At 44.0% G+C, this 15172-nt stretch overlaps 1 protein-coding gene across 2 annotated transcripts in view; it reads right to left on the minus strand.

The window, feature by feature from the left end:
- Nucleotides 1-15172, minus strand: part of REC114 (REC114 meiotic recombination protein) — a 65560-nt gene that overhangs the window by 2555 nt on the left and 47833 nt on the right. For both annotated transcript variants that reach the window (XM_024557519.2, XM_024557518.2), the window contains one exon: nt 4678-4878. In XM_024557519.2, the coding sequence (XP_024413287.2) occupies nt 4678-4878 (201 nt within the window). The remainder of the gene's footprint in view (nt 1-4677; nt 4879-15172) is intronic.

Raw genomic sequence — 15172 nt, forward strand, 5'->3', positions numbered from 1 at the left:
ATTGGCAGGAAAATCTCAGACATTCCACCCAGCAACATCCTCACAGACACGTCCCCTAAAGCAAGGGACATAAAGGAAAGAATAAACAAATGGGACCTCATCAAAATAAAAAGCTTCTGCAGGGCTAAAGAAAACAGCATTAAAATACAAAGAGAACCAACAGTATGGGAAAACATATTTGCCAATGATACCTCAGACAAGGGCCTGATCTCCAAAATATATAAAGAACTCACAGGACTCCACTCCAGGAAGACAAACAACCCAATTAAAAAATGGGCAAAGGACTTGAACAGACACCTCTCCAAGGAAGACATACAGAGGGCCCAGAGACATATGAAAAGATGCTCAGCATCACTAGCCATCAGAGAGATGCAAATTAAAACCAGAATGAGGTACCATCTCACACCGGTTAGAGTGGCCAACATAAACAAATCAACAAACGTTGGAGAGGTTGCGGAGAAAAGGGAACCCTAGTACATTGTTGGTGGGGATGCAGACTGGTGCGGCCACTTGGAAAACAGTATGGAATTTCCTCAGAAAACTAAAAATGCAAGTAACCATATGTTTTTTAATAAAACTGAGCTTTAAATCTCGTTTTCGACGTTCTGAGGAAGTGGTTTTGCACACTGTGGTGATGGAGGGAAGTGAGCCACAGAGAACAAGGCGGAGGCCTGGGCCTCAAGAACCCACAGCTCAGCACTGATTAGGATGCAGCCTAGGGGTGTGGGGCGCAGGTCAGTGCAGGCCTGGGCTCCGCGGAGGAGTGGTCTGGCGGGGTGAGCTGAGCCTGAAGGGCGGGGGGGGGGGGGGGGGGGGGGGGGGGCTCCGGTGTGCGCTGTCTCAGTGGGGGGCTGGGGAGTGAGGGCTTGTTCTCGGGTAGCGCACAGGCGGGTGTTCGGCGGACGCCATGAACAGGGTGGTGGGGGAGGCTGGAGGCAGAGGGCGGTGACGGCTGCTCCCAAGTAACAGCAAGAGAGTTTACGAGAACCCCACCTTTCCGGGCCACAGGTCTGCAGGTCTGTGGCTGTTGCAGCGCCCACCTCCAGACAGGTGCGCCCACCTCAGCTGTGTCATGGGGGGAAACCAGGGACATCTGCAGAGGGCACCTCTGCCTATCACCAGCATGTTCTGGTTGCCGAGAGTCAGAGGTGCCAGATTTTGTTTCCTGTCCTCTGTGGAAGCTGACTTGCTGGTAGTCAGTAGGTGTTAGCAGAAAAATACATCTAGAAGCATCAAAAACAGGGTTGGGGGACAGAGGAAGGAAGGAACAAAGAGAAAACTAGTCAAGATCACTAAAATTAAAAATGAGCAAAAAGGGAAGGGATACTGATGAATTATGCATCCTCAGGCAAGCCCCATTTCCCTCTTCAGTGTCCTCTGTGAAAGTAAGTCTCCAGTGCCTAGTGTTTCTTCAGCTCTGATATTTGATGTTGTCCTAGGGTGCACATCCACTTAGCTTACATCGTGCTCTTTACACAACTGGGAAAGACAACAGCTGGAAGCCAAACGCCACAAACACTGAACAGCAGAATGTGACCAAAGTCCCCAAGGCTAGTGGGGTGGCTCCAGGATCAGATGGTGCACCCACGTGCAGGAGTGGAAGTTTCAGTGCACACAGTAGCTAGCTGGAGCCCCTGGCTGCTAACAGAGAAAGGAGTTCACCTAGGAACTGCCATCCTCCTTCCTGCCTGCCTCGGGTGGGCTGGGTTACCTTAGAAGCCCTCAGGTTGAGAAACACCTGGTTAAGCCACAATTAGCAAAATTACAAGGCCAATGAAAAGCAAAACCAAAATAGCTAGGAAATGATTCAAGAACTTGGAATAGATGAGGAGTTATCTCTTTGTAAAAGAAAGGAACTATTTCAGGGAAATATATAGGTATTGGGAAAATGACACCCCTGAATACAGGACAGCAGCACTCGGCCATGGCTTTTACCCAGTGAGGGGTTCGGGGAGAGGGAGCATCAAGCGTAGCTGCACAGCAGCAGTCGGGGTGCACCTGGGGCGGGCGGTCACTAGGGTGACTGGCATCTCCTGGGCAGTGCCTCACAAGGTCTGCCTGCACTCCAGCGAAGTAACCTAGGCTTTACCCTGTCTTCCCTGCAGCTTCTCCCGCCCTTGCTAACTGACCGGGATGCTCCAGTGTTCATTTGCAGGGGAAGGTAGATCTGAAGGGGAACAGTACTGGCAACAGTGGTCATCATAGATAATGTTACTTAGATCCTGGCCAGGTGTTATACTAGGTGCTTTCTATAGATGCGGCGTTTGAAGTCCCCATTTTACAGACGAGGTTCTGTGACCTGTGTGAGATCAGACCATTCAGCTGCTCACCAGGCCGTGATTCAGACCCAGATCCATTCTGATTCCGAAGCCTACAATCTTTGCACATGGTGCTCTGTCACCTACCGAGAACACCCAACTACAGCTCAGAGGACCCCGAACAGAGAATTGAGAAAAGACATGAAATGGTTCCAGCCATGTTCGGTTCTACCTAGATATTTGGACCAGCCTCTAAAATACTAGTCCTGGAGCCTGCCCCTGCTGCTGCGGCCCGCGGCCTAGCCCCCATCTGTTACTGCCTGTGACGCAATTCTGTACCTATAAACTGTAACTGTAGTCTACTTAGTCTCGTTAGTTTATAAGGCATTCCAGGCCTAGCTCTCAGATCCGGAGACCCTGTTTGGTTCCAGTGGTACCCCACGCACTGGGCTCTGTAATCTGCATCTACTAACTGGTCAGTAAAACATTAAACGAAAGGAACTCTTTGAAGGGCAAAGAATCACAAGCAATAAAGCACCTTATCATAAACCACCCCGTTCCATTTGTAGGCACAAAGTTTGAAACTAGATCCAGGGTTTCCAGAAAAGCAGCTTCAGCATTGACAACATCACAAAAAAGATCAGGCAGAAAAACGAAAGAATGCCAAAACGCCACAATCTGACAGCCAACTGCACACCCCAGAGAAAACCTTGCAGCAGCATGCTTAAAGGGAAAGGCTGTGCGGTAAGTAAGGTCAATCTACGTTCGCCCCACATCGATTATGAATGACAAGAACTTGATAAACCAGCAGAAGATACTTGTCTTGGTCCGGTGAGTTTAAGGGGAACAAACAGAGCAAAGTTACAGAAAGCCATGTTTGGAAAATCATGTCTCAAAATAGAAAATAAGAAACCCAGCTTGAAGCTGGAATCTCAATCCAAGAGCAGAGGCAGATCTCACTCTAACAGCCTTTGGGACTAGGTGACCTCCCAGGAGAAATTCTGTAACAACGATACTCAAGGTTTTGATCACAAGACCCCTTTACACCCTGAAAATCAGTGGCCCTCACACAGCTTTTGTCTGAGAGTTACATCTATTTAATGTTCATGTTAAAAATGAAAACTTAAATATTGATTAATTCATTTAAAAATAATGAACCCACTGTTAATATGTAAAACGTTTTAATGAAGAAACACTATTTCTTCAAACAAAAGTGTAATGATTTTTGCAGACCTCTTTAATGCCTAGCTTAATGGAGAACAGCTGGACCTGTCTACTTCTGCATCAGTCTGCTGGCCCGGGTCTTTGGCTGAACTGCGGTACATGAAGAAAGTCTGGTTTCACGCAGCTAACGCAGCTAGAAAAGGCAGACATATTTTAAAATAGCCTTTTCAGATAATGGTGGACATTCTTTAGTAAGACACCAAAACTCAGCAAATGAAAGTTTCTTAAAGGTTAGTTGCAACACAGAATCTGAAATCACAGCCATGGACTCTGTCGCATGGGAACCCACATAGGTCTGGTCTGCACTTTGAACAGATCTTTGAGCTGCGCGTGATTTTTCAGCTCCGTGTGCATCTGGCCATTTGGAAGACACTAGTTCACAGAACTATACAAATCTCCCAAACGTTGGAACGTTTTGTCATGCAGTTACTCTAAAAGATCCTCTGAACAGCAGCGTCAGAAAAGTCCTCTGCGTAGGAGCTGCGAAACTCAAATGGCTAGTACAAGTTATCCAGACTCCAATTCCCACTTGAGAAGCTTATGTTAATCACTGTTGATGGATACTATCAGTTGTTTTCCTGAGACGGTAGGCTCACGCTATTCATTAGTAAGAAAATGCCCACCAAGTACCCAAATCTGAATCACCACACTGTTCTTTAACGACGGTGTTCCGGGAAGAAAGGCTGGTTGAGGCCCAGCACAGTCGCAGGGTGCTGTCCCTGAAACAGTGTTGTGCTTCAGAACCACGAGCCCTTCTGCTGTTCTCACTGCCAGTGGTGGAAGGAGAATGGGGTGTAGTTTGGTCCGCTGCCTGCATTTGTGCTAAGGGGACAATGGTTTTGCTCACAATGCTCTTATCCCATTAATGCAAATACTGATAAAATGAAAAGGGAAAATACTGTCTTAATATTATTAGGAAAATAACATGGACTTTGTGGATCCCCGAAAAGGCCTCAGGGAGGGGTCCAAGGGCCACACTTGGATCAGCACTGATTCAGAGTGCCGCCCAGTCTCACTGGTAGGGTTACAAGCAGCTACAATGAAAATCAACCTTCCATGTAAGTGAGTCACTCAGCATTAGGCATCTTTCAGTCTGCAAGACTGATGGGCTTGACAGACCCCGCTGTCACTCTGGCCCCCCAGAGAGCACCACCCTGCCAGGTTTCCAGTATGACCCACGTGCCAGCCTACTTACCCCAGGCGGCGGCACACAGCCCTCCCTGAGGCTGTCCGCTGCGGGCAGTGAGCCCAGGCCCAATCGAGGCTCCAGGCTGCTCCCCTCAGGCGTCTGAACGGCGACATACCGGGCCAGGCTCCGCACGCAGCTGTCACAGCGCTCCAGCGCCTGCTGCTTGGACTCTCCCCTGAACTGCACCCTGAACATGCGGCTCTTGTCCTGTTCGACAAATCAGAAGTTGTCCTAAGTGACCCTTGTCATATCACTTTGCTTTTATGTACTGCGGGGTCTCATGAGTGCTTCCCTTTGCCTGGAGGGAAGAGGAAGGGGTAGGGAGCATTTACCCTAGGCTGTTGCTGTGGGCCCGTTTTCTTCCCACACTGAGGGGCTGTGCCTCATACTAAACGCCATTCCTCCAGGGGACAGACACCAGTGAGCATGCAGAAGCCCCAGACAGACCAGGAAGGTGACTGCAGTAAAAGGTCAATGTTTTGTCTATCTTTGGAATAAAGATTTCATAGCTTTTAATCCCTGAAGCAAAAAATCAGTGAAGATAATACAGCATATTCCTGGCTCAACAGAGAATTTTAAACCTGAGTACATAAAAAAGCAAACCAGGTGCATGCTGCATTAACCAAGCCAGAGAACTTGAACAAGCAAGACTGGGGGATGGGCCAGACGGGCGGATGCTGAAGTTAGTGTCCTGTGGACAACCCGTGGTCGCCTCTGTCATTCAGGAGGCCAGACTAGCACACAAATCCCTCAGAGGCAAACGCTGCCTGTAGTGTGCTCTGTGAGTTAACACCCCTTGGCACATCAGCACATTTGGGAGAGATGCAATTAAAAGTTTTTATATCTGGCAACTATGTCAAATTTATTTGATTGTGAGTTTAAAAAACCTAAATTATAATAATAACAATAATGAGCCCATTATTTTAAGAGACGTAGTTTCCTTTTTTCTAGGCCAATATTCTGCCTAGTTTAGAGAAGTCAGCGTACACAAAGGCCCCTCCAGTGGAATGATTGTGTATTGTGTACCTGCACTGAGCTGCTTCCGCCAAGAAATTCAGACGCTAACTCAGCATGGTGACATGACTTTGCACTTGTTAAATCCGTGAATTACACCGCTAACTGGGAAATGCATCTAGCCACAGTCAGCAAAATCCTAAATTCCTATAAAGCAAAATTTCCTTGAATGTCTCCTTCAAATTTACACTATTTACATGCAAAGCCCTGAATGTAGGTAAAACTGGACTCGGCGTGGCTGAGCAGGGCTCAGGAGTCGCGTTCAGAACTGATACTGCTGCCCCTTTCCTGCCACCGTGGGGTTTTTCCATTGCTTAATTTAATTTTTTCCCCTCAGTATAAAAGTAATCTGTTACCATTACTCCATCCAGCAATGAAAAAATGTGATGGAAATATTCTAGTATGTTCCAAGTGACCCTTGTCGTACCGCTTTACTTTTATTTACCATAGGGTCTTCTAGTGAGTGCTTCGCTTTGCTTGGAGGGGAAGAGGTGTGGGTAAGGGAGCATTTACCCTAGTTGGATCTTCCATATAACATACAGGTTATCTCTACTTCACACCACTATTTTGTAACCTAATTTTTTGTCTAACAATAAGTATAAAAATAGAAGTATACTTCATGACTTTTAATGGCTAAAGAGTATTCCTTTAACTGTCTGCAAATTGACAAACATTTATTTCCAGCCTTTTTCCCTATTATAAGCCACGAGCTTTGATAAGCACATAAACACCTGGTGGAAGGATCTGTGGGTTTTGCTACCTTGTCCCAAACTGCCTGGGGCAGGACAGCTCCAGTTGCCCCCAAGAGACTATGTTCCCATGTCCCCACACCCGCCAACACCAGAGATGATGATTATTTTAAATATTTTCAACCTATCAGGTTAACATAGTTTTTATCTTAGAACTTCATTTCTTTGATTACAAGTGAGTGTGAATACTCTCCCACTTAGGGTCATTTGTGTTTTTTCTTTTGTCTGTGCTTGCTCACTTCCTTGGCCACTTTTCTTGGATGAATGATCCCCAAATTATCAAGAGTCACTGAAAGATAGCTTTCCCCCAGGAAGGGGAAGAACAGATGGAAGAACTATACATTCAGCTTTTGGTAATACTACAAATCTTTGTGAAATGGAGCTGAATTCTTGTTTACAATTAGTTTCCAACTCACTCTGATTTAAACTCTATATAAAGACATCTATATGAAGTAAGTTTTTAAATTATTTTTTAATATATTTTATTGATTATGCTATTACAGTTGTCCCATTTTCTCCCCTTCACTCACCTCCTCCCTGCGCACTTTTTCCCACCTTCATTCCCTCGCTTTAGTTCATGTCCATGGGTCGTACCTAAAAGTTCTTTGGCTTCTACATTTCCTATACTATCCTTACCCTCCCCCTGTCTATTGTGTACCTACAATTTATGCTACTTATTCCCTGTACCTTTTCCCCCTCTCTCCCCCTCCCACTCCCCTGTTGATAACCCTCCATGTGATCTCCATTTCTGGGATTCTGTTCCTGTTCTAGTTGTTTGTTTTTGGTTTGGGTTTTTTTTTAGGTTCGGTTGTTAATAGCTGTGAGTTTGTTGTCATTTTACTGTTCATAGTTTTGATCTTCTTTTTCTTAGGTAAGTCCCTTTAACATTTCATATAATAAGGGCTTGGTGATGATGAACTCCTTTAACTTGATCTTATCTGGGAAGCACTTTATCTGCCCTTCCATTCTAAATGACAGCTTTGCTGGATAGAGTCATCTTAGATGTAGGTCCTTGCCTTTCATGACTTTGAATACTTCTTTCCAGCCCCTTCTTGCCTGCAAGGTTTCTTTTGAGAAATCGGCTGATAGTCTTATGAGAACTCCTTTGTAGGTAACTCTCTCCTTTCCTCTTGCTGCTTTTAAGATTCTCTCCTTATCTTTAATCTTGGGAAATGTAATTATGATGTGCCTTGGTGTGTTCCTCCTTGGGTCCAACTTCTTTGGGACTGTCTGAGCTTCCTGGACTCCCTGAAAGCCTATTACCTTTGCCAGATTGGGGAAGTTCTCCATTATGTTTTCAAATAAGTTTTCAATTTCTTGGTCTTCCTCTTCTCCTTCTGGCACCCCTATGATTTGGATGTTGGAAGATTTTAAAGTTGTCCCAGAGGTTCTTAAGCCCCTCCTCATTTTCCTGAATTCTTGCTTCTTCATTCTGTTCTGGTTGAATGTTTCTTTCTTCCTTCTGCTCCAAACCATTGATTTTACTCCTGGTTTCCTTCCCGTCACTGTTGGTTCTCTGTAGGTTTTTCTTTATTTCACATAATGCAACCTTCATTGCTGCCTGGGTCTTTTTTATGCTGTTGAAGTACCCAGAGAATTCCTGGAGCATCCTGATAACCAGTGTTTTGAACTGTGCATCTGATAGGTTGGCTATCTCTTCATTGCTTAGTTGTATTTTTTCTGGAGCTTTGAACTGTTCTTTCATTTGGGCCATTTTGTTGTTGTTGTTGTTGTTGTTGTTGTTGTTGTCATCATCTTGGCGTTTCTGTTACATAAAGGAGCGGAGCCTTAGATGTCTCCCAGGGTGGGGCAACTGACGTTGGTGCGTCGTGACGCTGTACGTGGGGTAGGGTCCAAGAGGGAACACTGCCACTTGCTCCGCTCTCTGCCAGTTTTCAGTCATTTCCCCTGCTCCCCACAAGCAAAGTGGGCCCTTCTGGTGCTGATTTCTGGGTGGGGGGGCTTGTGTACGTTCTAGGCCCCTGTGGGTCTCTCCAACCAGCTCTCCTATGAGGCTGGGAGTTTCTCCCGCTGCTGCCTCAACCTCCACAGGTGTTTGCAGTCAGAGGTTTGAGGCTTTATTTCCCTGCTGGAGCCCTGGGTTGCGGGTCTGTCTTGCTCCCCAGTTGTTCTTCCCAGTTTATCCGCATGTGAATGTGGTACCACCGCTCCGCCAGCCGCCGCCTCGCTTCAAGTCCTCCCCGCCTGGCTGCCCGTCTCCACCCCTCCTACCATCTGGGTGAGTGTTTCTTCTTTATCTCCTTGGTTGTTGGACTTCCATACAGTTCAATTTTCTGGTAGTTCTGGTTGTTTTTTGTTGTTAAATTTGCTGTTGTCCTTGTTTTGGTTGTGCGAGGAGGCACAGTGTGTCTACCTGCACCTCTGTCTTGGCCGGAAGTCCTGAAGTAACTTTTTATTAGCTACTTCTATTATGATTCACTGCATAACCTTTTGAGAAGCAATAACATTAAAATTATACCTCATAGCTAGATGAAAAACTGTAAGACACAGACAAAAATCACAGACCGACTGTGTAAGTACAGTGGTGTCTACATATGAGTGTACATGAGTTCGGATAGTTGGGGTTTCTCCAGAATGCGGTTCCAGGAAGTGACGGGGGAGATTGTATGTCTGATAGTTGACTGAAGCCTCGCTCTACATTTTCTTCTGTGAGATTCTCAGGCAGAATTTGAGCTTGTCATCTGTAGCCATAAGTACCACTCAGTGCCTGAGAACCCAAGACCAACCAAGGTGCATCGGGAGAAGTCCAAAAGGGAGTTACATCTGCATCCCGCGTCCTCAGTACTACGCAGTAGCACCATGGAAGGCCTGCCACTGGGTTCACAAAAAGGATTCCTAGGTTAAAAATCCTGATGAGATTCATTTTTGTGCCATAATTAACAGCCAAAAAGACTTTTAATTCACTTGTTGTGAAATGCAAAGTTTTTAAGTATATACTAACAGACATGAATTGCCCCCAATAAAGTCTTAGTTTCTATCATCTAAAGAGATTAGCTCAAAATTACTATGTGAAGTGGCATCTTACATGTTAAATTGTTCCCATCCTACTTCAAAACACCGAATTTCAAGTTATTACAACTGACAGAAATCTTCTTTCATACAGGCTCCTTGAAGAAACAAGGGTAAGTGCTTATCTCTTGACCTTGTCTATGAGTGCTCACAGGAAGGTCAAGTTTCCCTAAATTCTCACTCCCAGCTGTGGGCACAATCCCCACATGGCCACTGGAGGGCCGCAGGTGCTGTGGTCTCAGCACACGTGGGTGACGTGGAGTCCAGTTAGCACCTCGCAGGAGGAGAGCCAAGGAGCCGTCAGGGGCCTCACAAGCCTACGGCTTTTGCTGCTGGCCTCAATAAATCTCTCAGATCTGTAGGAAGTGTCCCAGCGCCCTGGGACCCCAACTGGAGCAGCTGCTCCACCTCAGCAGTGAATTCCTCTACTGTGGAGAATGGAGCGGGGAGGGGATAGAGAGGGAGGACTTAGCCAGAGAAGGGACCTCAGCACTTTATTTCTTTTGATCCTTTGCTTGGAAACCAAAACCTGGGCCAGACGAAATCATTAAAAAATTCTTCAGTGAGTTACTGCGGGGTGAGAAGTAAACAGGACAACGGTTTGGATTTACTCCTTTGAAGCAAAGTCTCTTCAGAAAGGGAATTACGTGTCAACCTTTAGCCAATCTGCCAGGACCATTGTAACCAAATTCCTGGACAGAAGTACAAATAGGCAGAAATTATATAACTTATTTTGGCCAGAAAGAATAGAAATAGAATCTTTATTACCACAGAATTTAAGTTATATTAAATTGCTGTTAAAGCAATGAAAATTTTACTTCAAAATACTTCTTCCATTAGTCAGTTTAAACAGTGGTGCTTGTTACATACTACCTGGTTAACTAAAGCTATCCAAGGCAAGAAACGCCAAAGACAGCCTCTGCCAGGGAAGGCAAAAAGAATCTGTTGGGTTAGGGTTAGGATTAGGGTTACTATAAGTCAATAAATCAGAGAAAAAACATAATTGATCGGTGTCAAATAGCTTTTGATAAAATTTAATATGTAGTCCTGATAAAAAGTGTTAGTAAATAAACTATAACTGAAAGAATATCTCCCTTACATGGTAAAGAATATCCAATCAACAGTCGGAAATGTTCTTAATATCTAAATAGGCCTGCCCATTCAGGGCAGCGGTACGCCGAGCGTGGCACTGTAACCACGTCACTACGGTGTTCTGGAAAGGTGGGGAAAGTAGTAGGTATGAACCACTGGAAGGAAACAAAATTATCATTGTTTGCAGATTATAAACTGCTTTCCTGGAAATTAATAAATTAACCTAAATTATCAGAGTTAATACAAGTTTAGTAAGGAAGCTAAATTTATTATTTTTAATTTTGATATATTTTATGCTATTACAGTTGTCCCAATTTTTTCCCTCTTTATTCCCCTCTGCCCTGTATCCCACCTGCCACCATCCTTCCCCTATCTTAGTTCATGTCCATGGGTCGTACATGTAAGTTTTTTGGCTTCTCCATTCCCTATACTATTCTTAACTTCAACCTAATTTGTACCTACTATTTATGCTGCTTACTCCCTGTACCTTTTGCCCCATTCGCCCCCTCCATGTGATAACCCTCCATGTGATCTCTATTTCTGTGAATCTGTTCCTGTTCTAGTTGTTTGCTTGGTATGTTTTTGCTTTTGTTTTTTTAGGTTCAACTGTTGATAGTTGTCAGTTCATTGTCATTTTACTGTTCATAGTTTTGATCTTCTTTTTCTTAGATAAGTTCCCTTAACATTTCATATAATAAGGGCTTGGTGATGATGAACTCCTTTAACTTGATCTTATCTGGGAAGCACTTTATCTGCCCTTCCATTCTAAATGACAGCTTTGCTGGATAGAGTCATCTTAGATGTAGGTCCTTGCCTTTCATGACTTTGAATACTTCTTTCCAGCCCCTTCTTGCCTGCAAGGTTTCTTTTGAGAAATCGGCTGATAGTCTTATGAGAACTCCTTTGTAGGTAACTCTCTCCTTTCCTCTTGCTGCTTTTAAGATTCTCTCCTTATCTTTAATCTTGGGAAATGTAATTATGATGTGCCTTGGTGTGTTCCTCCTTGGGTCCAACTTCTTTGGGACTGTCTGAGCTTCCTGGACTCCCTGAAAGCCTATTACCTTTGCCAGATTGGGGAAGTTCTCCTTCATTAGTTTTCAAATAAGTTTTCAATTTCTTGGTCTTCCTCTTCTTCTGGCACCCCTATGATTCAGACGTTGGAACATTTTAAAGTTGTCCCAGAGGTTCCTAAGCCCCTCCTCATTTTCCTGAATTCTTGCTTCTTCATTCTGTTCTGGTTGAATGTTTCTTCTGGTCCACACCGTTGATTTTACTCCTGGTTTCCTTCCCGTCACTGTTGGTTCTCTGTAGGTTTTTCTTTATTTCACATAATGCAACCTTCATTGCTGCCTGGGTCTTTTTTATGCTGTTGAAGTACCCAGAGAATTCCTGGAGCATCCTGATAACCAGTGTTTGAACTGAGCATCTGATAGGTTGGCTATCTCTTCATTGCTTAGTTGTATTTTTTCTGGAGCTTTGAACTGTTCTTTCATTTGGGCCTTTTTTTTTTTTCCAGTCTCCATGCACCTGGTAAGTAGTAAGGGGAGGAGCCTATGTGTTCACCCACGTTGCTGCATTGTGACTCTGAAACTAGTTTTTAAATTTAAATTTTATCACCCTATTGGAAAGGATTTGGATAAATGGACATTCTCAGTGCTGTAGAAACAGACCTATCTGGAGGAGAAATTTACTAAATAAATGTTTAAATTTCTAGGACTTCTATGTCAAGAACCTATAAATAAATTCTTATGAAAATCAGAACATAAGAGTGAAAAGTTGGGAATTAATTGAATCCAAACCAATAAAATGTTATGTAGCCATGAAGGATCACACTTTCAAAAAGTAAGAAATGACTTGGTATGACATTTCTGATATAACGTTACATGACAAGATAAGGGGATACAAAGCACCCCGTATGCTGTAATCCCAATTTACAAATTATCTACATTGCAGATGCTGCTCATTGCCATAAGCCAATCCACAGCAGAGACTGGAAAGCCAAATACTCATTTTGCTAGCCTTGGCATGTTAGGACGGCCACATTACACCGTTCTTTCTGGTCCATGAGACAGAAGTAGACATCTTCTAAGAGATGTGGGAGGTAGAGAGCTATATAATAAAGTTGATGCTTTCCTTCTATGTAAAATGAGCAGATGAAGCTGGTCTTCCTTGAACGAAAATAAGCTAGCTGCAGTAGCCACTGTGCAAACGTGAGGGAGAGGCCAAAGGCAGGGATGTGATGTTGCCGCTGTGGGGTTGCTGGGCCAGTGCCCGCACTGCCTGTTTCTGGAGTCTTAGTGAGTGAGAAAAACAAACCCGGATTGTGAGGGCCACTATGCCTGGAGTTTGTCACATGCATCTGAATGCTGGTGTAATACATATGCCTAGTAAAAACTTCAAAATGTTAATAATGATATATTTTTAATCAAACTTTTTTGTGTGACGGTTTATAATAATGTTACATAAGTTTCAGGTGTACATTTTTCCAATTTTTAAATTATTTTATTGTTGTTCAATTACAGTTGTCCGCATTTCTCCCCACCTCTCTACCTGACCCCAGCCAAACCCACCTCCCTCCCCTGCTTCCACCCCCCCACCTTGGTTTTGTCCATGTGTCCTTTATAGTACTTTCTGAAAACCCTCCTCCCCTCTGGCTATTGTAAGACTGTTCTTAACTTCAGTGTCTCTGGTTATATTTTGTTTGCTTTTTTCTTCTGTTCATTATGTTCCAGTTAAAGGTAAGATCATATGGTATTTGTCCCTCACCGCCTGGCTTATTTCACTTAGCATAATGCTCTCCAGTTCCATCCATGCTGTCGCAAAGGGTATAAGCTCCTTCTTTCTCTCTGCTGCATAGAATCCCATTGTGTAAATGTACCATAGCTTTGATCCACTCATTTACTGACAGGCACTTGGGTTGCTTCCAGTACTTGGCTATTGTAAATTGTGCTGCTATGAACATGTGGGTGCATAGGTTCTTTTGGATTGGTGTTTTGGGGCTCTTAGGGTATAATCCCAGCAGCGGAATTGCTGGATCAAAAGGCAGTTCCATTTTTAGTTTTCTGAGGAAATTCCATACTGTTTTCCACAGTGGCCGCACCAGTCTGCATTCCCACCAACAGTGCACTAGGGTTCCCTTTTCTCCGCATCCTCTCCAACACTTGTTTGTTGATTTGTTTATGTTGGCCATTCTGACTGGTGTGAGATGGTACCTCACTGTGGTTTTAATGTGCATCTCTCTGATGGCTAGTGATGCTGAGCATCTTTTCATATGTCTCTGGGCCCTTTCTATGTCCTCCTTGGAGAAGTGTCTGTTCAAGTCCTTTGCCCATTTTTTAATTGGGTTGTTTGTCTCTCTGGAGTGGAGTCCTGTGAGTTCTGTATATATTTTGGAGATCAGGCCCTTGTCTGAGGTATCATTGGCAAATATGTTTTCCCATACTGTTGGTTCTCTTTGTATTTTAATGCTGTTTTCTTTAGCCCTGCAGAAGTTTTTATTTTGATGAGGTCCCATTTGTTTATTCTTTCCTTTATGTCCCTTGCTTTAGGGGACGTGTCTGTGAGGATGTTGCTGGGTGGAATGTCTGAGATTTTCCTGCCAATGTTTTCTCTAGGACTTTTATGGTGTTACGACTTATATTTAAGTCTTTTATCCTCAGGTGTACATTTTTATATGACATTGCTATATTTTTGTGTGCTCACCACCCATACTCCAGCTCCTCCTGTCTCTATATATTTGACCTCATTTAACCTCTTCGTCCTGTCCCAGCCACCCCTCCCCCTCTGATAACTAGCATTCTGTTGTCTGTAATATGATGATTTTTTTGGGTAGTCAAATTACGTTGGTTTTTATTTTGCTCTTTAAAGTTAGTTAACATTTTAAACAACTACATAATCAGGAAAAAATTAAAACCCAAATATCAGACATATGGCATGGTGTAACTTTTAAAAGACATGTAGATTCAATCTGCATGACCCAGCCCCAGGCTGGGAGTCCGGAGTTCCCAGTCCTCTGGTAGTTAGTTATAACCTTGGCTATTGGCTCACCCGAACTCCGTTTCTTCATGTGCAAAAAGAAAAACAGGGATTCGTGAATTTTTTTGAGTATGTGCTTCAGACCAGTTTGGAAATCTGGTGAAGTCAGTGGACCCCTTCCTAGAATAATTTTTTAATCACACAAAATACATAAGATTATCAAGGAAGCCAATTATACTGAAATGGTCCATTACAATATTAAAATACCAATTTGTGAACTAATAATATACATGCTCCCTTATTAACATACTCCGTAGAAAGATCTAGCAGCAGGACGAGAAACCACCCCAGTTCGGAGGTAGTGGTGAGCAGAAGCGACAGCTCAGGTGTCTGCAGTAACTGCAGTGATAGGAAAATGTCTGATTTCTCACGGTGCGAAGGTCTGATATGACTGTGGTCTGGTGCCTGCACTCGTGACCAAAGGAAAAGATGCATTTCAGTTAGAGGCCAGTGAGAGTCCATGCAGTTCCCAGACCCCTGAATTCTCTGAGGACCCTTTGGCAGGTCTGTGGACCCCAGGTTAAGCCCCCTCTATTAGATGCTCTTTAAGACCTCTTCCAACTTTTAGTTTATAAGCCTAT

The sequence above is a fragment of the Desmodus rotundus genome, chromosome 7 (genome assembly GCF_022682495.2).
Source record: "Desmodus rotundus isolate HL8 chromosome 7, HLdesRot8A.1, whole genome shotgun sequence".
Classification (NCBI taxonomy): domain Eukaryota; kingdom Metazoa; phylum Chordata; class Mammalia; order Chiroptera; family Phyllostomidae; genus Desmodus; species Desmodus rotundus.